Source organism: Lissotriton helveticus, chromosome 9 (assembly GCF_964261635.1).
Source record: "Lissotriton helveticus chromosome 9, aLisHel1.1, whole genome shotgun sequence".
In the NCBI taxonomy this organism is placed as follows: Eukaryota; Metazoa; Chordata; class Amphibia; order Caudata; family Salamandridae; genus Lissotriton; species Lissotriton helveticus.
The window spans coordinates 236,047,265-236,075,198 of record NC_136070.1 but is presented as its reverse complement, the minus strand read 5'-3'; the positions used below and the strand labels follow the sequence as shown (position 1 = coordinate 236,075,198).

The following is a 27,934-nucleotide window of genomic DNA, read 5'->3' as shown; positions in this document are numbered from 1 at the left end:
TAATTGATTCACACTTTTATTTTAAAGTATTCACTGCAACTGTATCCATTTTAAAAATGTCAAATCCAAATATCTAGATAGAGCTTGGCTGCATAGTTTTAACTTTTAAGGCTCTTTAATGAAGAGATATTTGTTGAATGTCGATGCTGAAGAACATGCATTAATAGATGAAGGCTTTTGTTTGCAGGATTCCTTGTCATGTTCCCTTAATAGAAACTGCCCGAGTTACTTTCCCTGCTTTTGTCCCTTGTCTTTACCCTGGCACTTTCCATCATATCCCTGTCCTTGGCTCTCTTCATGACCCTGTCCTTGTTTTCCATATTCTTGACCCTTTTTCTTGTCCTCTGCTTGGCTCTTTCCTACTTGTTTTTCTTCAGCTTTTCCCTGGCCTTTTCCTTGGTCTTTTCCTTGGTCCTTCCCCTGATCTTTTCCAAAATCTTTTCCGTGACCATATCCCTGGTCTTTTGGCTGGTCTTTTCCCTGACCATATCCCTGGCCTTTTCCCTGTTCCTGTGCTTCACCTTTTCCCTGTGCTACTCCGAAGCATGTCCCTTGAGCTCCTTGTTTCCCGTAGTCCTGGCCATAGCCTTGGCCTGCTTCTTGGTCTTTTGCCTTTCCAGGACTGATTCCTTGTCCTTGCTGCTGGCCATAGCCTTTGTCCTGTGGTTTGTCTTGTGCTTGGTCTTGCTTTTGGTCTTGCTTTTGTCCGTATTGGTCTTTTTGAACTCCGCATGTTCCTTCACTTTCCTTTCCCTAGTGAGAAAAGAAAGAGAACAAGATGGAGAGATGGTCAGTTTTTGGTTCACTAAAATTAATCAAAATCAGTTTCATGTTAAGCACAGTTATTTAACAAACAGAAGAATTCACATTACAAATGCAAAATACACACAATCAGCAAACTTATCAAGTGATCAGTGAATCAATAACATGCACACATTGCACAATACTGAACCTATGAAGAACAAGGATATCTGTCTCATTTGAACCACCACAAATGCTGGATAGTTCAGCAGTTTCAGTGCAAGGATTCTCAAATCCTTAGTTAAAATGATATTTTACTTTTTTTGGGCTCCCTTTCTTGAAGGAAAAAGGCAATGTTTGATGCTTTTTTGTATAAACTGGTATTCTCATATCGCATCTTGTAGTGGCAAATAAGGCAGCTGCCCCCATTTGCCCTAATGCAGCACTGGCCCGAAAGGTAACAGCATGTAAGAAAAAACAATGTTCACAGATCTACATGCATCGTATAATACCACTTAAATTCCATGAAAAGTTTAGCTTTTTTGTTTTCATGTTTTTTTAAAAAACTTCATACTCCCATAAAGAGGTTACATCGTTTTTTTGTAGAGCAACTATTTTCCGTGTTTTGTAACACCAAAAATAATTCCATTAATAACACAATTTATGCCATCGTCAATGAGTTCAGATGTCACAAATGACACAATAGATCTCAGCAGTGCATCTATGAATGCTGTGTCCTCAACTTTCTCCTGTTTTGCTCACAAGGGTGCAGAAGGGGCATGTCATATCTTGCCAGTGGCTCAAACAACTCTTATTAAATAATAAAAAGGAACTGTAACTGGTAGCCTCTTCTCTATAATATTTGTTAATTTAAATTTAGCTAGAAACTAAGCGTCATAGAGTTTTCTGTATATGTATATTTTGTAAAGTTTGGAAAAGAGACATGAAGAAACTCAATCCAAACTCTCTACCCCCTAACAGCTGCAATCTCCTACTCCCCCCTACCGACGTTACTGACGTCCAGGACCTAACTGACCACTATCTCAACTCCATGGCCTCAATAATCAATGAGGCCGCTCCAATGCAACTGAAAAGAGTATCCACTAAGATATCCAACCCCTGGTACAACGGGAGTCTCAATGAAGAGAGACGGGCTATGCGAATGGCAGAGCACACCTGGAGATCAGTCCCCTCGGCACTGCATCTTAAAACTCTGAGGAAAAAGAGAAATACATATTTCAGGAAAATAAAACACTCAAAGTCAGAGTTCTTCAGACTCCAGCTAGACCAAGCAAAAAACCGTCCAAGTAAACTGTTCGAGCTAATCCGATCTCAATCTAAGGAACAACCCCCAGCTATCGACATTATGAGCACTACTCCTTCCTTTGAAGATTTCTCATCCTTCTTTAACAAAAAAACTGACAATATGAGAGACCTCCTCAATGACGCAAGCCTTTACTCAATACCCAACTGCATAACTCCCAATAAACTAAAAAACAATGCGACCTGGTCATCCTTTGACACTTACTCGGAAGAAGAAATTGACAGAATACTCAGCACCCTAAAACCATCCAATCACATCACTGACCCTCTCCCTGCTAACGCCGTAAAAGACTTCATTCCTCTGCTAATCCCACTCTGGACTAAAATTATCAATAGCTCACTACTACAAGGAACCATCCCGGACTCCCTCAAAGTTGGAAAAGTTACACCTTTACTGAAGAAACCAACAGCCGACCCCACTGATCTAAACAACTACCGTCCGATTACCAACATTCCCACTCTCGCCAAACTCTTAGAAAAATGCGTCCAATTACAAATGACAAAGCACATAGAACAGTTTGATCTCCTCAACCCACACCAATCAGGCTTCCGAGCTGGGCACAGCACTGAAACCGCTATGACTCACATAATTGACGATGCCATCCAAATCTTAGATCAAAATAATACCTGCCTCCTCATCCTTCTTGATCTCTCTTCAGCATTTGACACAGTGAAACATGAGAACTTACTCGATCTCCTAAAGACAAGAATGGGCTTCTCTGGGACTGTGCTTCGCTGGTTCACTTCCTTCCTACACAACAGGTCTCAAAAATTCAAGAGCAAAAACCTGATGTCTTCCCCAGTACCGGTTTCGTAAGATGTCCCTCAAGGATCCTGCCTATCCCCTACTTTGTTCAACCTAGTTATGGAGCCTCTCACCACCCTGCTACAAACATCAAATGTACACTTTCACATGTACGCCGATGACACTCAAATATATCTCAAGTTACATTCCCCCAAAGACATCCTGAGTCTGAACTCAACGATCAGAAGCACCCAATCCTGGCTGGCCGATAACCACCTCAAACTCAATGCTATGAAGACTGAGTTCCTCCTAATCTCACCTCCCTCGAAAATATCCTCCGCTCAAACATGGCTTAAACACCTAACAGCACTCAATGTCCAACCGACCATCGTGGACTCAGCAAAATCCTTAGGCATAACACTTGACACCAACCTCAACATGCAGCAGCATATCAGCAAGGCTACCAAGGGGGCGAACTTCCAAATAAATACCTTTAGGAAACTGAAACCTTTCCTTCCAGCAAAAGACTTCCAAACAGCAGTACAAGCTCTAGTCATTCCTCGCATAGACTACGGCAGCGTGGCCCTCTGCGGCCTCCCCCTAACGACAACTGCACCCCTCAGAGCGTCACTAAATGCGGCAGCGAGACTCATCACTGGATCAAAAAAACACTCGCATATCTCCCCTGACTTCAAATCCTTGAACTGGTTGCTTCTTGAAGCCAGAATACAGCTGAAAATTGCCTGCATGACGCACAAGGCTATACACCTGAAATCACCCAGCTACCTCTCTCATAAGTTGACAATTTCCGGCGGGTCCAGAACTACCAGGAGCTCAAACAATCTTCTGCTGAAACCGCGAAGATTCCGGAAGGAAAAAACTTACAAACGCTCCTTCTCTGGAATGGCGCCCAGGATCTGGAACGCACTTCCTCCTGAAACGAGGCTCATCTCCTCCTCCCTTCTTTTTAAGAAAGAAGTCAAAAGTATCCTTATGGCTAAATACACTTGAACAATGCGTTTGACTTACACTGCGAACAGTACTCCAGTATTTTATTATGATATAGCCTATATATTACTCTGCACGTGTGTTTTGACTTATATTAGTCTAAAGTGCTTAGATCCTTTTTTCTCCATCTCTGTATAGTTACAGCGTTTTTGTTACCTCATACCTGTACTATACGTAATATTTTTGCTATGTACTTGAACGTGATGATCTTGATGATGATTACACCTGCCTCTGTAAAGCGCTCTGTTATCTGCAAAGATCTTGTTCGCGCTATATAAAACTTTCAAAATAAATAAAATAAAATGTATCTCCATTGGAAGAATATTATGAATTTTACTTAAAACTACTCAAGGTGCAAAGTGTGGGAGTTGTTAAAAAAATAAAAATAGAAGTTTACTCCGTTGAGGATCTTATTATTAAGATAGGTGGAAAATCGTGATTTTTTAGGAATCCACTAAGATGTTTAGGAATACACATGCAACTTCTTGACAACCTGAGATTCATGTCAATAATGATAGAAGATATATGTAATTTTTTGTTTATGAACATGAGAAAGCAGTTCTGTATCGATTTCATATGTACAGTATACAGTTGCACACATTTATTTTTTCTTATGGGAAAATATTTTTCATCTGTGAGAAGCCCTTGTAGCTACACCCCTGCCATTTTCTGAAGTATTCCCCTCTTCCTATTCACAGTGGCAGCTTCTCCGCTATGACGGAGGAACTTATCCCCCCTCCTGCCAATCTCAAAACATAAAAAATAAAATGAAAATCAAAAAGGTTTATTATTGTTTTCTTTTTCTGATTTGAAGGGCGGGCAAGCCTTGTGGTTGGGGCCATCGTGAGGGCAGTTACAAGAGGGAGTGAATGGCACTTTGATCAGTGCGCATGATGGTTTGGCTGGCCATCTCAGGCAGGCCAAACCGGCAAAGCTGAGCTGTCTCCAAACCAGCTGCAATGCCGGGTTGGAGACAACAAAGCAGAGGCTCCCGGCCTCACTGGGAGCACAAATTCACACTGCTCAGGACAATCCTGATGCTGTTTTCAAGCATGAGCCACATTCAGTCCATCACTTGTTGTTTTTGCAATTGCCGCCCTAAGTGCGCTGGGGATGCCCAGACGTGGGTCCCAGGCACTCCACACCACTTGGAGTCAAGCTAGCCGGGCTGAAGAGAGGTGTTACCTCGAAACCGGTCCGGTCCTCGGATGCTTGATTCCGTTCTGGGAAGGACATGGCTTTTGTAGTTCGGACTGGACTGTTCCCATGGGGCAACAGGGTCAGAGCTGATTTGCATATCGCCATTGTCTAACCCAGGGTGGTGTGGAGTGCAAAAAAACGATGGATTTGGGCCCAGATCTTTTGACTGGGGGAGTGTGTGACATTGATCCACATTCAGTCCATCACTTGTTGTTTTTGCAGTTTTCAAGCATGAGAGCAGCGTCATGATTGGCCACAGAGAAGTCTGGGAGCGGGTTCTGCAGGGAGGACACAGAGCATAAGAGCGTGGGAAGCACATAAGTAAGTTCTTTTTTCCCTATTTTTAAAAATGTTTTCTTCATTGACCATTTCCCTTTCCTCCCCCCACCTTCCTGTTGTCCATCACCCCCCCCCCCACACCCGCCAACCACTCCACTTGCACTTCAGCTGTTACTGCCTATTCCCATCCTGGAATGGATTTACTACTGCTCTTGTAAATCACTGACCTTTGTGAATTGCCACAATGAAGTACAATTGTGAATCTCCCAGTCTTTCTTAGGAGAAGATTTACTCACTTGGAAAAGTATGGGTGCATACATTTTGTATGATGATGTGAATTACAAACATGGCTTTACAAGTACGATTGCTGCTTTCATGTTAAAAGTGCACTTACATATTCAAATAGCTTTGTAAAGTAGACCCTATGTATTCCAATAGAGAGAGTTTTGATTTCTGTTCTGTGTATTCCATTTTTGATAATTTATAAAGTACTCCAAATTGCTTATATCAGCTATGATGGCCCTTGTAGGATCTCCACTAGTGTTTTATTAGGTCATTTTAGTTTCCTGGCTATCATTGATGTGGGGTGAGCAATACTGGTTGATTTGGGAAGAACATTACTAGAGACTGGGGAATAATCATTGCAGCAATGCTGGTTGGAATATTGGCAATACTCGCGGATGGTGGGTGACCAATACTAGTTGATGGGGAATGAACAATATTGGGTAAAGTTTTGGCAATACTGATGGATGGTACATAAGCAATACTGGCTGATGAGGGATATGTAATACTGGCCATAGCATTGCCAATTCTTGCAGATGGGGAATTAGAAATACTTGAGGATGGGAATTAACAATGCTGGCTGGAGTACTGGGAATGTTGCTGGCTGGTAGATGAGCAGTACTGTCTGATAGAGGGATGATCAATACTATCTGGAATAATACAATACTGGCAGATGCAGTATTGGCAACACTGCCGGATGGTGTATGAGTAAGACTAGCAATGACTGCAATGAGAGTTGTTTCGGACTGGCGATACTAGCTGATGCAATGTGGCAATGCTAGATCTTTGAGTATGGACATCACTGACGGATAAGCAATGTCATCCGATGATGGCTCTAAAGCACTGGTTACTGAGTGAAGATAATTATTGAGTATGATGGATAAGGAAATACTGATTGATGTTGGCTGATCAAAACTAACTGTTTTGGAGTGATCAACACTGGCTGCTGGAGTAGCAGCACTGATGGTTGATGGAGTAATGAAAATACTGCTTGGTCGGGATGAGCAATAAAGGCTGATGGTATTGGAGGATTGGCAACTTGAGGCTACGCAGTATGGGCTGATGTGGCGTTTTGGGAATCAACCACTTAAAACTAATAGGAAATCCCTTTTACAACAAACAAAGGGTGAGGACCTTAGTTTTCACTGCCTTGTACACAGGGCATTTAGCCGCAACAACTTTATTGCTCTGATGTAGGGAAATATGTTAATAATACTAAGTGTGCCTTGTAGTCAAAATGGCAATTTCTGATTGCTTCATCATGGAGGTGCTACTTCACCAGTAATTTCTTTTGCTCAACAGGCTCATCTAGAGCTCTTATTGTGAGCAGTTATTTAGTAGTTTAGACTTTAAAAATTGTTTTAAGTGAAGGACATGTTCTCTGCTTTATTCTCTCTTAGTCCCCACGTATACACAGTTAAAGATCCAGATGAGGTTAACGGTGACAACTCCTTCATATTATGTTAGTAGGTAACATGTTGCTTCATTCCAGTGCTGTGCACTCTCCCATCTTGCTACATTCAGCCTATTGACCCCTTTGGTATGTGGTGTGGGTGGCTGTGAAAATGAAACCTGTCAAACAGAATAATAAGATTCTCAGGATACTGTACTACACAACATAGGTATTAGACTAAAGAGGCTGGAGGCTGGAGCCATCAAATGCCCCATATTATCCAACAGATGGAGTCCTAATTAGAAAGGGGTTGACTGCAGTTTATGATTGTATAGGTAACTACTAATTTGATATTTTTAAATGGTAGGTAACAGGTCTGATACATGGTATGGTAATCATGCTTTATCAGATATCTCAGAGCCATTTGATGAAGTGCAGTCACCGTGCCACATATCAAACCTGATAATGAGATCCATAAAAAAATTATATTGCCCTAAACCCACAGTTCTTGCTCTGAAAAAGGGCATAAAATTTAACAAGTCGCAAGCCAAGTTCTGGCTTGGCTTGTGTTTTTAAGAAAAATATAGTCTAATATTTACACATTAGAAATTGTGTGTTTAATGTAAACTCCAGATCTTTTTCTTTTGCCTTAATAGTCACAGATAGCTCCACTGTTATTCTAACTCCAAAGATTCATATGGAAATACTGTAGACAATTTAGAGCCCTATTACAAACCCTGCGAGGTCCTGTTCTGGTAATAGAAATTAAGGAGAACAAAAAATGATGTAAAAGGAAAATAAGAGAAATGCAAATAAATGCTTAAGATACCACCTGGATGCATCTATAGTATGTTTTGAACACACACAATTGGAAGTTATTTTGATCAATAGTTGGACAACCTACAAAAAAGCAACCGATTATTACATATCATAGCCGGAGAAGTGGAAAACATATATTGACAGTCTTTATGTAAATAATCCATTTGTTTTTGCTATTAAAAAATTATCTTATTTGATTAGAAACTCTTGGGTGTCTACAGTGGCAGGCCACAATGGTATTCCAATCAGTCTCAAAATCAGATATGGATCTTTGGAGTACATTGCTCCTAAATTTACTCTTAAACAATTCTGGAATCAGCCATATTCCTCACTCATGCGAAGTAGCATTAATACATCTACTATACAAAGAAGGGCGATCTGATGATCCCAAAAACTATCATCTCATTGCCCTCCTCAATGTGGAGGGAAAGCTTTTTGGTAAATTTCTAATGAACAATCTGCATGCCCCGGCTGAAAATCGAAACTTACTCCCTTGTTGCCTAGCTGCTGTACACCAGACATTATTGTTGCAAATACTTATTTGGTGGATAGCACATTAAAAAAGTCATGTTGTGTGCAACCATGCTACATAGGTTATACAGCGGTGTTAACCACAGGAAATTATGAAATAAACTACTAAAAAGGGCAATTGATCACTCAGTATTACGCTTTTTGATATGCCTACATGAGGGAACCTGGCTTAAAAGGCAACTCAATGCAAGGTCACTCTCTCTGAAAATGATAACGTACAATTGGTTAAAACATGATGCATTTTAGCTGCCCATCTACTTTTTTCCTTATGTATATCAGATATAAACCAGTATTTTGATAATACAAATGGTCTTTCCCTGTAACTTGGACATATGTCTGTCACCTTCTTGACATGTGCAGATGATATTGTAAGCTTTTCTTTAACTCCTGCAGGGCTCCAATCTAAGCTATTACATCTACAAAATGACAGCCTAGATGATGGTCTGAAAGTGAGCCTGGGGAAGACTAAAATCATGCAAGGGCTATTCTAAATTTTGTCTGTGAATTTTTTTGCCACTGAAGATAACCCACTAGAACAACAAATATTATTGCATCTCAGATAACCTATCAGTTCTAAAACCAGATTAAGCATTGTGGCTGCAGAGAAGATCATTGCAGACAATAACCTTCCTCCTCTAACACATCTCACAAAGATTCCTCAGTCAGAGTACAAGGCCTTGATTGAAAACCCTCATGAGTAATAGCAGACAGGAGGACCTCAGCATTTTGCAATCATATATAAATATAGATGAATATATCTGGAGTCCCATTTATGGTGAACACCCTCTTCCAAGTCATTACATATACCGACGCCTGTGTACAAACTACATTTGTAGTATCTTTGATAGTACTACAGTGGTACTGCTCACACACAACAAAATACTATTGAATTACCTACAGGTGAAGACCTGCACCTCTGGTTCCTGATTTTTCTATGCAGTGATCCCTGGCAATGTGGCAGAAATCTCTGAACGTGGGAAGTGGTTGGAAATGGGGAAAATCTACTCCTCAACAGGAGGGTTTTTAGAAAAATGTAAAGACTTATTTAGGCAGATACATGCTAATTCAAACACAAATCCACAAAAGAGTAAGAGCATTACCATTCACAAACTTCACTTCTAAATGTACTAAACCACAAAAGACCAGAAAGCAGGTAGGTTTATATATATTTCAACCCAACCTTGGGGTAAGTCTAGTACCTCAAATCACCAATCACTGTTGTTGTAACACACTCCTTAGAACCCAATGGACGCAGGGACTTAAAAATAGCGACCCATGGGAAATAATGTTAAACTAATTAAATTATTCACATTTTTTAATTAAATAAATATTTTATTGCTAAAAATATGCAACATGAATAATGTAATTATTAACAAAATTGTTATTCAATATCTTAAATATTTAAAAAAAATCAATGCTGGTATGATCTGGGTGACTTTTCCTCTGCATTGATCAGTTTTCACACCATAAGCGCTTAGAGACCTATTGGTGATAATTGCGCTATATAAATTGAATAAATAAAATAAAAAAAATAAATAAATAAATGCTGGTTAGGGTAGGAGTTTTTATTTTGGTGAAAAGAAATAGTTACAACATGAATATTTATTGATATATTTAAATTATTTTGGTCTAACTAATATGCTGTAACATTTTTTATACATTATTATTTTTAATCATGTTATGTTTGTTGTTTGCATTAAAAGATAAAAGATTTTTTATTTTTTTTAATAAATAACCTTTAATAATGTTCCCAGTCCTTTCATCAAAGAGCTCTCCACCCCAGTGGCAGGGAGCTCAAAATATATATGGAAAGTTATTAGTAACAGTGTACTGTCCCTTATCTCAGCGGGTGGAGATGCTCAAATCTATATTTAGGTGTAAGTCTGCAGTCGAAAGTGATGTCTAACTCTACTCTCCTTTTGCATTATATTACACATTGTATGAAGAAGGTAAAATGGCATCTTTGACTCTTTTCGAATTTTCATGAAATTAATTCTGCCACCAAATTTGCTCCATCTTAGAAATTATACTATACAATGTCTTACCTGCTTCTGCTTTTGTGCTGTAAATTAAAAAGAGAATGTCAGATTGAATTAATATTTGAATTGATGTTGGGTTTTTTACAACAATTATATTTTTGCAATATATGCACAAAATGATGATTTTCTTCTGCCAATAGACAGAGGTACCACTCCTGGATGATGATGGTGAAGTGTTTCTAATGAGCTATTTATTTTATTTAACAATAAAGGAAATCTTTTTTTATCAAAGACAGGAATTATACTTTGGGACTAAGGATTCATCAACACATGGAGAATGAATATACATAAAGTTTGCCATTTTTTTTTTTTTTACACCAGTCAAATGTTTGCCATATAAATATATCTTTTGACTTACACTGCTCTGAAACATGGAGGTTCTAGATCTGTATATTTGCACACTTCGTTATACATATAGACATATGGATAGTTGGGTATATTTAATGCAAATGTTTGTGAATACCACTCTAAGAATGTTGGCTTAATTTTTATCCTGATCTTGCCAGACTTTCCTCTAGCGACACACACACACCTCCTACCCTAGACACCAAAGACTGCAAAAACATTTTCTGAAGTGGCAGAAGATCCTCATTTATAGGTGACATCTCCAAATGCAAAACTGTGCCAATCAAAGCATTGTGAATCAGGATTGCATTTTCCCTACATGTTCTGCTTTTCCATCAATAAATGTGACTTTCTAACGAGCTAGATTTTGTAATCAGGTAATTTGCCTGCCTTTTTTCCCAGTAGAATATTTTTGATGCTTTTCATTTATTTTTTAACTCTTCAGAAATAAATCAAGATTACATGAAGACCGAAGGAGTAGGTGGATAAAGGTGGGCAGGTAACAGGCACAAGAAAGAAAGACATAAGCATGGAACATCTCCTCACCACATAATGAAACCTCTAAAGTGTGTCACTTTCACTAGAGATTTCACCTGTCCCTGTTCTTTAACAGAACAATCAGCAACAAGATGTGAGCAGTTGAGTTCAGGGTTTGAAGCATTTTAATAGGTAAACTAATGGTTGAAAGAACATTTCAACAATTGTGCATCAGATTTTTACACATGTTAAAATGTACACCATGACTAATGGATGCGTGAGTCTGGAAGAAACACTTGTTTAGATCAATTACTTCTGAAATAAAGGCTGATATATCATATTTGTGGGCTATCTACCAACGATGTCAACGAGAATATTTATGGTTATTTAATTTTATGTAACGTGTCATATGGGTTGATGCTTTAATTCCGATACAATGCTCTACACTGCTCCTTTACGTCTTTTCCATAATTAGATAGCGTTTTGATATTTAAAAAGATCATTGCAAGAGACTCTAGCAGGGTGGTGGTTGCACTATCGAAACATTCCAGCATAAATAAATACATATTTGAGATCGAGCTACATTAAGCACTGATGTGAAGTGTGAATTTATACATATCTTAATCCATTGTATATGGCAGAAGCATTTGACATTTTATCAAATTAACCAACGTTTGATAAGCTGGCTTGCTACCATGTCTTTTAAAAAGTTTGAGTTTATTTTTGGGCAACAAAGCAAACATCTCCTTCCATCTTTCTCAATGGATTTTAAACACATTGTCAAGTTTTTTCTAAATAACAACTTTTTGGGGTGCTCAATTTATGACACCATATTTACTGTCCACTGTCATGTAAAGGATAAACACTCTTTATTCTATCAAACTTATCAACAAGTGGTTGATAATTGTGAATATGTATTTCAAATAAATTGCTAGTTTTTGAACTTTTAGAAAAAGTAAAATGCTATTAGATTATTTCTTAGAGCTCACACTCGGTGAACGTGGACTACCTATTAACATCTATTTCCATCCTGTGCTGTACTTGTTTCATTGTGATATATATGCTTCATGAAACAGACCGTCTGTGTGTAAGGAAAGCTGATGAAAATGCCATTGCATTGGGCCAATATTCACCTGTTCGTTTACGGCTGGTTGTATAGGTTAACTGAGAGTGCTGTGACATCACACAGGAGTTGCCCTCTGTGTGCTGTCTCTGGTCCTTTCAGGTAGTATGCTACAATCAGACATTGTACAGCCATGAGTAGTTTATTAGACAGGTTCCTGCAATTACTGTATCTTAGCCCTATTGAGTCCCCAGAGAGAATACTCCATAGGCATTTAGAGGAAGGGGGCACAGAGGCTGATGCTTTGTCATTGAATCAGATACTCTTTCATGAGGGTATGTCCATAATTCATGGGGCACCAGTACTAACCCTACTGGCTAGAAAGAGTTTCACCAGTGGGGCCAATCCACTTTCCTTTCAAATTGAGGAATTGAATGGATTTGGGGTTCAAATATAACTGCTGGTGATACTGAGTCAATTACATCACATTACGAAGCCAGAATAACATAATACAATGAGTTCATAGATGCAATGTGATGGGGGCATTGGCAAGAATGCATCTATGCATCCCGGTTATTCAGTTTACACATTTGCAACTTGAATTTTTAATTGCCTAAGGGGAAATGTTCCAATAAAATGTTGATCCCATCCTATATGTCACATTGCTTAACCAGGTGGCATACTGTGCTGTTGGACTGAACCCGCACTGGCCTTTTGCACAGTGTGGTTCGAAGATCAATGATCGCTTATCCTTTGATCTACATAGCCCATGTTAAAATCTTTGATTGTTCCGCCATTTTTTGGGATCTGACTGTTAACCTGCAATTGTGTAAGAATAAAATTAAAGTAGAGCTAACTCGTGAGAACAGCAGAAAATCAGGCTAGTGCTGTGAAGTGCACATAGGCTGAAGGCTCGCCAGTGCAAATGAACATTCATGTTGATACTGCATAAGCACACTTCCACCTAATCCTGCACTAGTACCCTGTTTCTATGATTGTATTGCAGATTAATTAAACTTAGTTAGAATATTGCTGGATTCTGATAATATAATGCTTGTTAAATTAGCTTGTGAATATTTTTTAATATCATGTTATTTTTTTATGTATCTATTTTGTAATGTTTTATTATGGTGTACCTAATTAGAGTGAATGTGATTTTTTTAAATTGACAATACAGAGCAGTCACTTACATTGGTCCATGGCTTGGGAGGTTGTGGTCCTGTGTCCCCAAAGAAGAATCAAAGGTCTGTGAAGGAAAAAAAGTTCATTAAGGAAACTAAAATAAGGAACAGGAAACTTGATCTTTGCACTGTGATGATCTATTAATTAGTAATAACATATCATGCATTACCTAATCGTACTTATTGACGTGTGTATGAATGTGCAGAGGAAATTCAGTTATTGGGCTGACTTATCAGCAGGAAACCAGAATTCATATTCCAGAAAATCATCTTAATCAAATTCTGTGAACCTAGGCAGTCACTGTATATCACATCTTTTCTTGCTTTAGTTGGGTACAAGCATCTAGCTATTGTGGCGCCGCGGCCAGGGCGACTGACGCTGGAATCTGGGGATCACGGTTCGATCCCCGGCACCGGCGGCAGATTAGCCCAGCACCATGTGACTCTGGGCAATAGCTTGCTTAATCTTCCCGACGGCCCCCAGCGCCTAGAGACCCTAACGGGTGATTGTGCGCTTTACAAATGTGGATATTATTATTTTTGTTAGGCTCCATACACCAGGTGTGCATCTGCGATATTAGGTGGAGCCCTCTCTGAAACCATTTGCCTGCGACATGGAGCCAAAGGTAAGAAGATAATGTCCTTCATGCTACAAAGGATATGAGCTCTCCTCCGAGTATGGAGAAGTTGGCAAATGAGGTGGAGATCAAGAAAAGACAATTTCAGAAATTATGGGACCAGGACTTTAGTTTTGGCAAAGGGCTGCAGTGGTGGAGCATGTCAGAGGAGATGACAAGCCCTCAGATTGATAGGTGACAAGATGCAACAAGACGCACTCAGCTAGAAGGAAAAGCAGAGTGTGGATCGGGTTCTCCGGGTTCTATTGATGAGGTGAAAATATTAAATAAACAACAATATTGCCATATTTAACAACTGTGGCAGCAAAGTGACCCGATCTGTTTTCAAATCTATACAAGTGGAAAAATGGCAAGAAAAATAATTACAACCTAACGAGGACCAGAAAGGGTTAGGCTCACAGCATAATGTTGTGACAGCAGTTGCATTCTCCTTTTTTCCTTTTTTTGTCCCTATGAAATGTATTTTAATAAAACAAACAGCATTGACTAGTTTCTCTAGGGGCATGCATTTTTTTTAGTTTACACACAAAGTTATAGCTAAATCAAAATTCAATTTGTACGGATAAACATATCCACAACATGCTGACAAGCACTATCAACACTTAAACTATGTATATACGTATATAAATGCAATTGCATCAAGACATTGAAATGAGCAGCGTGCTTCAAACATGCACCCACATCACAGAGTTTCCTTTTCCCAAAGCTCATCTCTTACCTGAATCAACGGTCAGTCAAGCATCTGAAAACGTTGCTGAGAGTTTGGTATTTATATGCAGTGCGGGCAGAGCGCTGTGCGTCCATTGGGCAAGACCCTACCCTATCAATGGCGTGTTACATGACGATCAGTTTGAATCACATGGTAATTTAATGCAATCAGGCGGTGACACAGCACATGAGCAGAGCTAAATATTGATGTTTAAATGAGTTCAACTGAAAATTCTTGTGATTATTTTTAATTACAATAATTATATTAATTTTTCTTGATCTGTGCCTGAGCCATGCTTAGACAGCACTGTCCCAAGTGGAGGAGCTCACTGCTTCACATGCAATAAACCAGGGGAAGGCATCACCAGCTGCAGACTTTCAAGGTCGTGACCCTCCCTCGTCTGTGTCAGTGCTCCTTTCATGAACGATGATGTGTGGATTATCAATGCACTCCACACCATTAGTAAGTCAGCTAATTAAGGCCACTCCCTCAGGAGTATTTATTTTAAATGAACAGTGCATTATTAATTGAGCAGAATGCACGTTTAATCCCCTTCTTGGTGCTACTTTCTGCATGTAGTCATCTACACATTCCAATTCATTTACTCAAAATATTGATTGTGCAAAAATACAAGACCCATTATATACAATAATATATGTATATGCAAATATACACAGGTAATAGAGAATTAGAGGGATATTTTTCACAGAGGGGTTCTGAGTGACATTAAATAGACAACAAAAACAAAGGGTGAGTTGTCTATAATGTCTCTGTACTGTGGTGTGCCATAACAAATCCAGTCAGGACACCATGATAATTTGAAAGTGTTTCTTAACAAGCTTCAAAGATAAAACCCACAAGGGAGAACACTGACTTCGAGTTGTATACAGTTGTATCCTCAGGAGCGCAAATGAGCCTCAGTGTTCTACTGAACAGGGATGCCAATCAACATTCTTACAACAAGTTGTGTTCTCCGCAAAAATGGGCACTGGTGGCATAATTTATTTAGAAGATTAAGTTAAAAGTTCCACAAGAACTCACTAGAATGTGGTGCACGACAAGAAGGCGGCTTAAAAAAGACTACTATTCCTTCTCAGCCCCAATCTGGGAGTGTCCAGGGACACGGGAATGTCTCAAGGATAAATTGGCTTTATTAATGAGGGAGACATGTTTCATTGTGCAGGACAGACAGCTAATCGCATGGAATGAGATAAAAGATCTTACGGGGGACCACATTTCCCGCTTTGAGTATATGCAATTGAAGAGTTGGGCGCAGGCACGGACAACACCACTGGGTGTAGTCAATGATTTGGTGGAACAGCTGGCCGATAAACCCTCCGGTTTAAAAGAAGTCTCCTTTTGGTATTGGGGTTTGCAAGATACCACCAACGGATAATTCATCCTTGTTGAAGATCTATGGGGAAGATACTTGCCGAGCTGCAACTTAGAACATATTTGGCAAGTATTGATGGGTACACTTTACAGTATTGTTAAGCCTGCTTTTTTCAAAAGAAACCATTTAATCTCACTTCATAGGGCATTTATAACACCAAAGAAGCTGTCCAAAATGGGGGAAGGAAAGCCGGCTGCCTGCGCAAAGCGTGGTTTGGAAAAAGTGTCAGATGTACATATATTCTTCCAATGTACACAAATAGAGAATTTTTGGCATGAAGTTGAATCAACTCTTTCATGTATTGTGGGGATGCACATAACGGTAAGCCTCTCACAAATTATTTTTGGGGTGATGGAGGTTGTATTAGGAGCCGCCAGGAAATTTTTGTTTATGCATTACTGCTTGCTAGAAGGGAGATATGTCACAACTGGATAAGTGAAATATCGCCTCAGTATTCAAAGTGGTTAGAGTTCATGTTTTATGTGACAAGAATGGACTTGTTAGGAAATGGGTCCAAAAAGATTTTGGGCTATATTACAGAATTGGACGGGGGCTAACTGAATTCAATGAATGAGTAAAGAGATAATACGAAGAACCCCCTGTCCAATGACTACACCATCATAACTCTCTGCTTTAAGCTGCAAAGGCTTCCCAATAAATGTTATGCAGCCGCCGAAAAATCAGACGTTGTCTGAGAGAGATATACCAGAAGGAGGATGGTGTCTTAACCCAAAGCCCTTTTTCTCTAACCTTTGTGGGCGTCCATGGTTTTCTCCTTCGCAGAGAAAAGGCAAGGGTAAAAGTCATTTAAAACCTGAGGTGAATGAGGACAAAGAAAAAAAAACATTCTTAAAACAAAATACACGTTCCCATAATTAATGTACTACCTAGGCACTACATCTCCCTTTTCCACAAAAAAAAACAAATAGGAATACAGAATAAAGAAATACAATGTCCTTAATTGAGGGAGCATATAGAATTATTGAGCCGGATTAAAAAACTGCACTATGTAGTAAATTTTGCAGTAGTACAAAGCTTGCTACAAAATGTTATTCACTGCACTGTTGCAGTAACTCACACTTTTGAGAAAGTTTACTGGTTTCTGGTTTTTGCAAATGCACTTTTAGTAGTAAGTTCCTACATCCATTATTTTTGATAGGAAGGTGTTGCTGGAGGGAAGCAGCGTTTACATGGCATGCGGTACATTACAACGACTGCATTGTTACAACGCTAACCATTACAACGCAAGTCACTTCCATGACTTTCTGTAGGGGGTGCTCTAAACTAAGGAATAGTATAATTTACTATTCCAACACCTTCCCGTTTCACTGCTAGACTCCGTAATTGTGACGTTCATGGGCAACTGGAAGGAGGAAGCCCCTGATGCCCAAAATGAGCAAGGACTCTGCCACAGTGGACCCCAGGACAAGTGGGTCTTTCCAAGGACCAGTGAGGCTCGCCCCCTTACACTCCTGAGGACCAGTTGCTGGACAATCTGGAATTCTGTGCTCAGAGATAGAGACCAGGAGGAAAGCTGAAGTAGGGAGCCAGTGAAACCAGCTCCTTGTTGATTACACCACTAGGATTTGTAGCTTTTATGTGGTTGTGTTCACAGTGTTTCAAAATATATTGGCCTGCTAGTGTGAATACTTTTGATGAATAGATTGTAGGAGTGAAGGGGGGAATGGATAAGGCTCATAAATAGATATATGTCTTTGTGTTGACATTTTTTATTGAGTTTTATAAGTTAAGAGCAATGCAATAAAACATGTGTTAATAAATACTATAAAAATAAAAGATATTAATAGAGGTATAACATTTTGCTGTTGAATAAAAACGAATAAATATGGAATATATATATACATATATATATATATATATATGATACATAAGTAAATAAATAAGCAAATTGAGATGTAATAAAAGTCAATGTAGATAATGAATTAATGAAGCATACAACATCAGTTGATGAATATAAATAGATTAAATGTAAATATGAAACAATTACTACACATAGGAGCATTGTAGAAATAGTATAGAAATATATTATCATATAAAAATATGTATCTAGTAAACGTTTATGGTACAAAAGGAATGGGAGAAAAAGAAAGTAAAAAAGTAAAAGGAGAGAAAAAAAACTTGAGGAATAATGTGGAAAAGTGGAGCCAGAGTACAGAGAGAGAGGAAGAAGAAATATGATTAATATGATGTGAATATAACAAAATGAGAGAGATAGAGTAAATAGTAATGGTGAAAGCTTGGTGCACAAGGGATAAAGGTGACAAATTAGTCTGCTTGACTGAGAGTATTAAGAGGGACAAGAGAGGTGTCAGTTTCTTCAGCTTTGAGTTTAAGGAAGGGTGACCAGGTCTGTAAAAATATATCAACTTGATCCTGTAGGTTATAAATCAATTGTTCAAGTGAAGCTGTCAGAATCATTGCTACTAACCACTCTTCTTGAGAGGGTGGGGCTGGTGATTTCCAATTGCGTAAAATACAAATTTTAGCTGTAGCCAATGCGGTGTGGAAGAGACGGTGATGTAGTTTAGAAAGCTTAGGAGAATGACGCAGGTCATGCAAAAGAATGTTGGCAGATGTAAATGGTGAATGTAAGGGCATTGTAGAGTGTAATGTTTTACCAACATGAATCCAAAAAGGTCTAATTCTTGGACACTCATAAATAATGTGAATTATGTTACAGCCAGAAGCGGAACATCTCCAACAATCAGCATTTGAAAGTAGACCAGCTTTATGTAGTTTGACCGGTGATCAATGCCAATCGTGGAGAATTTTAAATAGGCAACATTTAAGCTGTGCTTCACGAACTCCTTTATGTAGACCTTCTAATATGTGATCCCATTCTATAGCTGTAAAAGAAGTTGATAAACGAGTTTGCCACTTAAGTCGGAGATTATGAGAGAGGGTTTGTGAAAAAAGATGGAGCGTAAAGGTTTTATAAAGACCCAAAGTCACACCCCTATACTTCCCCCACAAACATAAATAAGATAATATTGGAGATGTTTGAAGCAACCAGGGGGAAGACCCCAAGTGTTTCTTCAAACATTGTTGAAGCTGAAGGTATTTAATATAATGTTGGATAGGAAGATTAAATTCCTCCCTCAATTGTGAGAAGGATTTAAATTCGCCATCATTAAGAAGCTGATCTGGAGAATGGATACCTGCAGCTTGCCACGCGACCTGTATGCAACACTTCCACTGCCCGAATATTCGGGCCGCTGCAGTGCTGCATACAGGTCGTGTGAGGGTTGTCGCTGAATTTTAAATTAGATTCGGCGTGAAGGTTTCCCCTGCCGCGAGCCCAAAGAAGTGAGGCTGACTTTGTCTACAAGTTTTTGGACGCTTGGAAATTCCAGGGTTGCCCACACAAACCGTGAGTTAGTCCCAGTAACACACACACCCCGAGGTCAGGATACACCTTAGCGTGTGTATACCGCCCGGGGGTTAACCCCTTTCCCTATGGGCCTGATGAAAGCTCGACTGAACAAGCCACTATGAGCAGAAACATGTCGACCTATTTTTCACACTAAGGACACAATTGGTTCAATTTTAAAACCTTTCGGTGTCCGCCCCACTTGTTTTTAACGAACGCATTCTGATCCTTTATTTTAAAAAGTTCTTTCGGATACAGGCTGCTTTCTTTTAAACTATCACATATCACCACCCCAAACACAAAAACCAGCTCCTCTGTAATAACAAGATAACATACGACCATTAATGCGTATACCAGAAATATTCCACAAAGGGGCAATAATGTGAATACGTGTGTTTGAACCCAAGAGACGGTGTTCTCCTTGCCAAGATTTATGCATAGCTGATAAAAACAGATTTTTAGGATCAGAGCGGCTAGTGCCGCTTCTATACAAAAGAGACCCAAATCTATAGCTAAAAGATGACGCTCTGTATGGACCCATTGCGGAGTGTCTTTTAAACCTGGCACGAAGTAAGCAAACTGAGAGATGTGCAAAGCAAGAGAATAGTGTTCAATGGATGGGAGACCCGTTCCTCCATACATTTGATGGACTTTTAATCGAACCATAGTTATTGGGATTTGAAGGGGGAGCATGCCTAAAATATAAATGAAACGCGGGAGAGTGACCATTTTAACGGCTTGGACTCTGCCCCAGAGATATAGTTCTAAGATTTTCCATTTATCAAAATCTCGTTGTATTTGAGAAAGCAAAGGGGTGAAATTATTGGTGACTATGTTTTCCAAGCCTTTTTTAACTAATGGGCATATGCATCAAAAATCGGTAAAAGAAGTCCTTATTAGCGAAAAATAAGGAATCGCAAATAAGGACTCGCATACCACGATGCATCAACAGATTCGGTATTAAATACCGAATCGCAAAAAAACGCTAAATTAATCGGAAACCACGATTGCGAGACTCCAAATTAAAGAATGACAAATACCGAATTAGCAAATACCGAATCGGTATTTACGATTTCGGTATTAGCGAATTCGCAAAAAAGAAAAGTCGCATCAGAAGCAGGTTGAGGACATCACAAGCAGGAAGTAACTGTTAGGGGTACTCATGCTGCTGTAGGTTAGATTGGTAGTTTTTAGAATCAGGTCCTCATTTGCAATATTTATTTTTATGCACATTAAATTGTCAATTTCTGTTAGCAATGCTTGTTTGTTTGCATCGTGGTTACAAGTATCAATGCTTGTTGACAGTTCATGTATGAAACCCTTGCATAAATGTGTCTCTCCACGTGTACAACTGTTGGTTGAGTTCCTCGTGCGGCATATGTAAATTAGGAACTGCTGCGCATGTAGAAACTATAAATAGAGCGCTCGTAAACGTGACGATGCTTCGCTTCTTTGCATCGTGTCTCGACGAGCTCTCCGGAAGCCGATCCTGTCTCAAGCATTCTCCGAGTCCTCCTAAGCCTCCTTTAACCCTCCCAAGTCTTCCTCTTCCCTTTCCCTTCCCTCCGCTTCCTACCTGATCGCCGCTGCTTACCTGATCGTCGCTGCCTTCCTGATCTCCGCTGCCTTCTTGATTTCTCCTCGAGCGACGAGAACCTGAACTTCACCGGAACTGGCCCCCTTCCTCCACAGGAAACCTGATCACCTCCTGGAAACCGGAAACAAAGGACAGTAAGCTATTAGTTGCCTGGCAACAATCGGACAGAAAGTTTTCTTTAATAACTTTGTGATTATTTCTCTTCTAAGCCCCTGTGTCTTTTGGACACTAAAAACAAGCCTTGGACAATGTAAATTGCATCTTGCAATATAACACAACAATAAGCCTTGGACAATACAAAAACCGAGTTAGTGAACAAGCATAAGGCAAAACAAGTAGAAAATCTTTGAATAAGAATATAAACAAGCAATGGTCAAGTCAAGGATTGTATATTGCTAAAGGCTGATGATTTTGCAGTGAACTCAAATTATTGTTGGTGTGTGTGTGAATTAACACTTGTTCTCAGTGAGAATACATAGTTGTGATATTGCACCTTTTTGAGTCAATACTCTCGGCTTTACAGAGATTGTTGGTGTTTTTCTATGCCTCGTGTTTCTTTTAATCTCTTGCAGAATAGAATCCCAGTGAAGATCATTTTTCAGGGTCTACAGGTACGATTCTGATTTGATTATTGTTACAGTCTCCACTAATCCCTAACTTCACTAACGCACTAGAGGCATGAGTTGGTATAAACATAGTACAGCAGAATAAGTACATGATAACAATTTATTTTGTTCTTTAAGGAGTGAGAACCTGAATCAAAAGTCAAATTACTCACGACCCAAGATTAATAAAAGTGTGGGCAAGGGCCTGTTGATTACTGGTGTGTAAAGTCAAGTTCATATTGTAATTGGTGGTTATTTAAGAGACCTTAGAAAAGTAGTAATTATATTTATGTGTGAATATTATTTACAGAAGAACTAAGTATCTGCAGACAACAAGAGTGCTTAAGGCCCAGAACACTTCACCAGAGAAACAGTACGTTAATCCCCAGAGACGAGGACCAGTGTTTATCTTGTTTTGTTTCTCTCTCCACTTCCCCCTTCCCTTGGGGACAAGTTGTCTCATCAAGAGTTGATATCCTTGTTGAGGTAGCTGGTTCTTGAGGGGGCTGGGACAATACGACATCAGAAGGAAACAATCAGAGCGTCTTGTGTGATTGCGCAACAGTAACACAGCCCATGCTTCATTCAGTGCCCTGAGGGGCTCAGAAGAGGAGGCAGAGCACAGGAGCTGAGGAGTGATACAGTGACAGCACATCCAGCTATTGCACAGTCATCCAGGATGGAGAAGGATGCACCCCAGGACAAGGACACGCCCAGGAAGAGGAAGCAAACGTTTTCTGATAAAGAACTTGAACTACTCATCGAGGGGGTGAGCAGCAAACATGACAGGCTGTTTGGCAAGCTGTGCCTAAAGGTGCCTGAGGCAGAGAAGCACAAGATCTGGCTGCGCATCAAGGAGAGGGTAAATGCTGTAGGAGTCACCCACCGCAGCATAGACGATCTGAAGAAGAGGTGGTATGACCTCAGGAAAAGGGCAAAGGAGAGGATTGCAGAAAGGGTGAAGGATGCAGCTGGCACAGGAGGGGGAACATCCAATGTCACACCAAACACAGCCCTCGAGGACCTCGTCGAGGCTACCATTGAGCCTGAAGCTGTTGTGGGGGTCACCCAATTGGACACTTCCGGCGCTGCGGCAGGAGGACAAGCTAAGATGCATGCCAGTGCAGGTACGCAGCGTGTTGTCTACCCCTGCCCATTCCCCCAGGCCAAACACAGTGCACATGTAGCTGTGCCTAACGCATATACCCTCACCAGAGTGTTGCATCATGGGAGTTGTAGTCATATCATGAAAATGTGCATGTCTGATCCCTGATGTTAATGAAATGAGACCAGCAGCACAGGGCCAATTGTCAGTCCAAATATGTCCTTTATGTAGATGAAAGTATGCAACACTGATACATCCTGACAAACTAATAACAATGCACTGTTTCACACACAGATGCATCACCCCTGGATTCAGATGTCAGCGGACGCCTCATCATCTCTGAAACCCCAGTAGTGACCGATGCTGAGACTCCACAGGGACGTCAACCCACGACACCACCAACACCATCACCACCACACCACTGCGGACAACCCCACCACCACCACCCCGGACCACAACACCAACACCACCACCACCACCGCGGACAGCAACACCAAGCTGCAGGGCAAATGTCCCCTCCCTGCAGGTGATGGAGACGGAGCAGAGGTCAGCAGCCACAAATGGTCCACGGCAGTCAGTCGTCTCTCCGCCAGCTCGAACACCAGCACATGTCCGAGTCCGACAGCGGGGCAGGCCCCTGGGTAGAGCTGCAGAGAGATCTGAGGATCCAACACACGGCTACGGTATGGTTGAGACACGGATGCTGCGGGTCCAGCGCCTGCAGGGGAGACACATGGGTGCTATAAACATTAATATATCAAAATTGGCAAACAAAATTGGCATCATGACTGACGCTGTGCGTGAGATGACCGCAGCCGTTGCTGAGGGTAACAGAGACATGAAACTGTGCCTGCAGGATCTCACACGTGCTGTCATAGCAGGGCAACAGAGCGAGCGCAGGAGGCATCGGCAGAACATGCTCCGTTCCAATGCCTCCATTAGGGCCATCACTAAGCTGTGCAACAGCACAGCTGTACTATCACACAGATCTGTGTCCCTGCAGGTCGACTTGGACCATTACTGTGGAGATGTGGCAAAGTCCTTAGAAAAAGTGACCACTGCAGTGGAGCATCTGCAGTCTGGGACTTTTAGTGCCAGCAGTTTGGGAGTGGAGGAGGGGAGTGAGGCTGCTTCAAGCGTCAGCAGCATCTCTGTGCTGGAGGCCGGCGAGAGGAGGCGCAGTGCGCGCAGCTCCACAGCCAATGACACACATCGTGATGATGTGGAGGAGTCACGCGACAGGAGGATGGGGGTATGTGGGAAGCGCAAATAGCCATGTTCCATTGGCTCCCTGGCCATGGTGACGTAATTATGGGCCACCTATACTACCACAAGATACTCCTGTGATGACAACGGACATGTATCCCAACCTATTCTTTGTATCTGCGTCATGTTGGCGTCTCATTTATATGCACCTGACAAGTCCTCATGGACGTTAAACATTTGCAAACAAGATCATTCATACCTGTCTCAGAAGTGATGCCGTGTGATGTATGTCTGCCTCCTTTGGCGTTCAGCTGTGTTAGGCACGTGTGCCTGTTGGTGTTGTGGGGGGGGGGGGGTTGCTGTGCACGTAAGTCGTCCTCTCCGTCCACCTCTATTGGTATCCCCCTTCTTGTGGCAATGTTGTGCAGCATGGCACAGACCGCTATTATCCGGCAGCAGGTCACTGGGTCATACTGCAAGGCACCTCCTGTCTTGTGTAGTATCAGGAAGTGACTCTTGAGGATGCCAAAGGTTCCCTCTACCACATTCCTGGTGCTGATGTGTGCTGTGTTGTAGCGCTGCTCCTGAGGTGTTGCTGGGTTGAGGAAGGGAGTGAGGAGATATTCCCATAATACGTAGGCGCTGTCACCTGCAGGGTGGGGAGCAAAGGGTTAGCAGCATGAACACAATTACATATGTGAGGATGGAGCTAATGATGAGGCATTAGTATGTACCTAGTAAGTGTCTCTCTCCAAATTCACCGTTGATCAGACGCCTGTGGATGCCACTGTGTCGGAATATGTATGCGTCGCGTGTGCTTCCAGGAAATTGGGCTACAATGTCCGTTATGATGTTCTTGGCATTGCACACGACCTGCACGTTGATGGAATGATATGACTTCCGGTTGCGGAAGATGTATTCGTTGGCTGAGGGGGGACAGATGGGGACATGCATGGAGTCAACGCATCCTATTACATGGGGAAATTGTGCCACCTGGTAGAACTCCTGTTTGGTGCGGTTCAACTGCTGTGGGATTGTGGGGAAGGTGACGTGGTGATGTATCAATGTCAGCATGGCATCTAGGAATTTGTGGAAAAAGCGTGAAAATGTGCTTTGCGACATGCCTCCGGCTTCTGCTATGACCCCCTGGAAGCTTCCAGACGCCAGCAGGTGCAGGCTGCATAGGACCTGGACATGGGCTGGGATGGCGTTGGTCCTACGGGTCTGGTGCTGCAGTAGTGGTTCCAGGCCAGCAATGAGGTGCATGATCATAGCCCGGTTCAGTCTGTACTTGTCGTAGATCAGTTCCTCTGTCTGGCCCAGTAATGTGATGCGCACCCTGAAAACCCAGTCCTGGATCATCCTCCTGCGCTGTGCAAGAGCATTGATTCTCTGCAGGGGGCAGCCATTTTGATACACATACAGGGTCTCCAGAGGCATATTTGAAGGGTTTCTGATTGTATGCACCTGTATACTTTTTTTTTTCTCCCTTCCAACAACTTTACCTCCAGTTTAAGATTCCCCTATTTTGGTCATGCAAAATAGCAATTTTGGGCATTTTTGGTATTTGCGAATTTTGATGCATTTCGTTGCGATTTTTTAATAGCGATTCGGTATTTCCGGGGGCTGATTTCTTTCTGGGTATTACCGATTGGCTAATTTGCGATTCGGTAATTTACCGTGGGGGTTATTTTGCAATTCTTTATTTTTTTAGGAATTGGGGTTGATGCATTGGGTTTTCAGGTTTTGCGTTCGGTAACGGCCTCTTTTACCGATTCGCTATTTTACCGGGAGCTATTTTGTTTGATGCATCTACCAGTTAGACTCATATGGAATTTAAGAGTGAAGGTCTGCCAATGAAAAGGAAAGCTGTATATAGATGCCTTTGTGGTTCCATCAGAAATGGGAAAGGCCTCACTCTTATCCTAGTTGATTTTATAGCCTGAGAAAGAAGAGAAGTCATCAATGATTTTAATAAGGGACGGGCGAGAACAGGAGAGATTTGTAAGGGTGAGTAGTATATCATCTGCATATAGGTCAATTTTAGAGTGTCCAATTGGGAAGGGAACGCCTGTGATTTCCGCGGATTGGCGAATTGTTGCAGCTAATGGCTTCTTTGCCAAAAGGAAAATAAGGGGCAATAGTGGGCAACCCTGGCACGTACCCCTCCAAATCTGTAATGTATCAGACAAAAAACCCCTGCAGTTCACCTGAGCAGAAGAATTATCATACAGCAAGCAGGCTTTGGTTATAAATTAATCGCCTAACCCGAATCGTTGCATTGTTGCAAAAAGATCCTACCATTCGATGCGATCGAACGCTTTTTCAGCGTCAAGTGAAAGAGCTAATGCATCCTCTGTGAGATGTTTAGTAGACCACAATTTGTGGGCTAACGTACGTAAATGATTCCGAGAGGAACACCCAGGAACAAAGCCCACTTGGGTGTGATGTATTAGGGAGGGTAAGATTTTACAGAGGCGGGATGCTAGCATGCTGGCTAGGATTTTGATATCACAATTTAATAACGAAAATGGGGCGGTAACAACTGCATAATATGGGATCTTTACTGGATTTGGGTAATACTGCAATAACTGGCTTGTTAGAAAGAGGTCCTAATGAAGATTCTGTATCTGCCTCATAAAATGCAGAATGTAATGTATCAATAACATTGTGTCCTGCCCACCGGTAAAATTCAGCAGGGAATCCATCTTCACCAGGGGCTTTATGGTAAGGTAGAGCAGTAATGGCTTTAGAAATGTCCTCCCTAGTGATTTCTCCCTCAAGTAGGGCTCTACCATCATCAGAGAGACAAGGAGGATCCACTCCTGTAAGAAAGGAAGACATTTTATCCAAATCCAAGTGATCGCTTGTAGTATAAAGAGATTGGTAAAAGGAAGCAAATTCATTGACAATCTCTTGAGGTCTCGTAAGTATATCGCCTTGCGTTGATCGAATAGCTGGAATGGCCATGGCTGCCTCTCTTTGACGCATCTTTGCAGCTAGCAATCTCCCTGCTTTCACCCCCTGCTCATAATGTCTTCCCTTCATTCTCTGCAAAGCATACTCAGCTTTGGAGGTAAACAGATTGTTTAAAGCCATAAGTGCTTGCTCAAGTGATTTACAATCCTTTAAATATGGGCTAGATGCATATAAACGAGAGAAAGATTGAATTTCATGTTCCAACTCTATTTGCCGCGTGGCATTCTGCTTATTAGCGAGTGCTGCGTCACGCATTAACTGACACCCCTTAGAGTGGCCTTAGCCACAGCCCAGATAGTCCTACTGGAAATTACAGAGTTGTTAATAGAAAGGTAATCTTGAAGATGGGATTGCAATTGAAGTTTACCTTTGGGGGTCCTATGTTGTTGTATGCTCATGTGCCATGGTTTACGTCCTGGCCAAGAGAGTCCAAGATCAAGGGACAGAAGAACAGGAGAATGAGCTGATAAAGCTGCTTCTAAAATGCGAGACTCCAGTACCAATTGGACCGCTCTTTGTGATATTAAAAAATAATCTAAATGGGAGAATGTGCCATGAGTGGGGGAAAAGAATGTGTATTTTGTGTTTGTTAGGTGACTAGGACGCCAGTGATCCACAAATCCGTTGTCTAAATTTATATCAGCCAAAATTAAGGCTCTCACGTCCTCGCGAAACCCAGTTAATACTGGCCATAAAAATATCATCTCAGATCTTAAAGGAATGCTAATTAACGCTAGGTCGTTGGTTAAACATAATGGCTGAGGTAATTGGAACTCATGGGGTTGACCTTGCATTAATAACCGAGTCCTGGGCAGATGAGTCATCTGAGCCAGAGCTCGCTCTTGCTCTCCCGGTGGGTTTTAAAATTATTAGATCAGATAGAAT

At 41.1% G+C, this 27,934-nt stretch overlaps 1 protein-coding gene across 1 annotated transcript; it reads right to left on the bottom strand.

The window, feature by feature from the left end:
• On the bottom strand, positions 1-27,040 carry LOC144783160 (uncharacterized). The gene is made up of 4 exons (XM_078662285.1): positions 26,638-27,040; positions 21,152-21,265; positions 10,367-10,383; positions 1-753 (listed from the first exon to the last, which is right to left on the bottom strand). Exons 1-4 carry the CDS (start codon positions 27,038-27,040, stop codon positions 226-228), a joined length of 1,062 nt encoding a protein of 353 aa, XP_078518411.1. The 3' UTR covers positions 1-225.
• Between the last annotated feature and the right edge of the window lie 894 nt (positions 27,041-27,934).

Coding starts and splice junctions, on each gene's coding strand:
- LOC144783160 (XM_078662285.1), bottom strand. CDS start 27,040: ATGGCCATTCCAGCTATTCGATCAACGCAAGGCGATATACTTACGAGA. Junction 21,266..26,637: donor TGCAGTATTACCCAAATCCA/GTAAAGATCCCA, acceptor TCCGGTTTCCAG/GAGGTGATCAGGTTTCCTGT.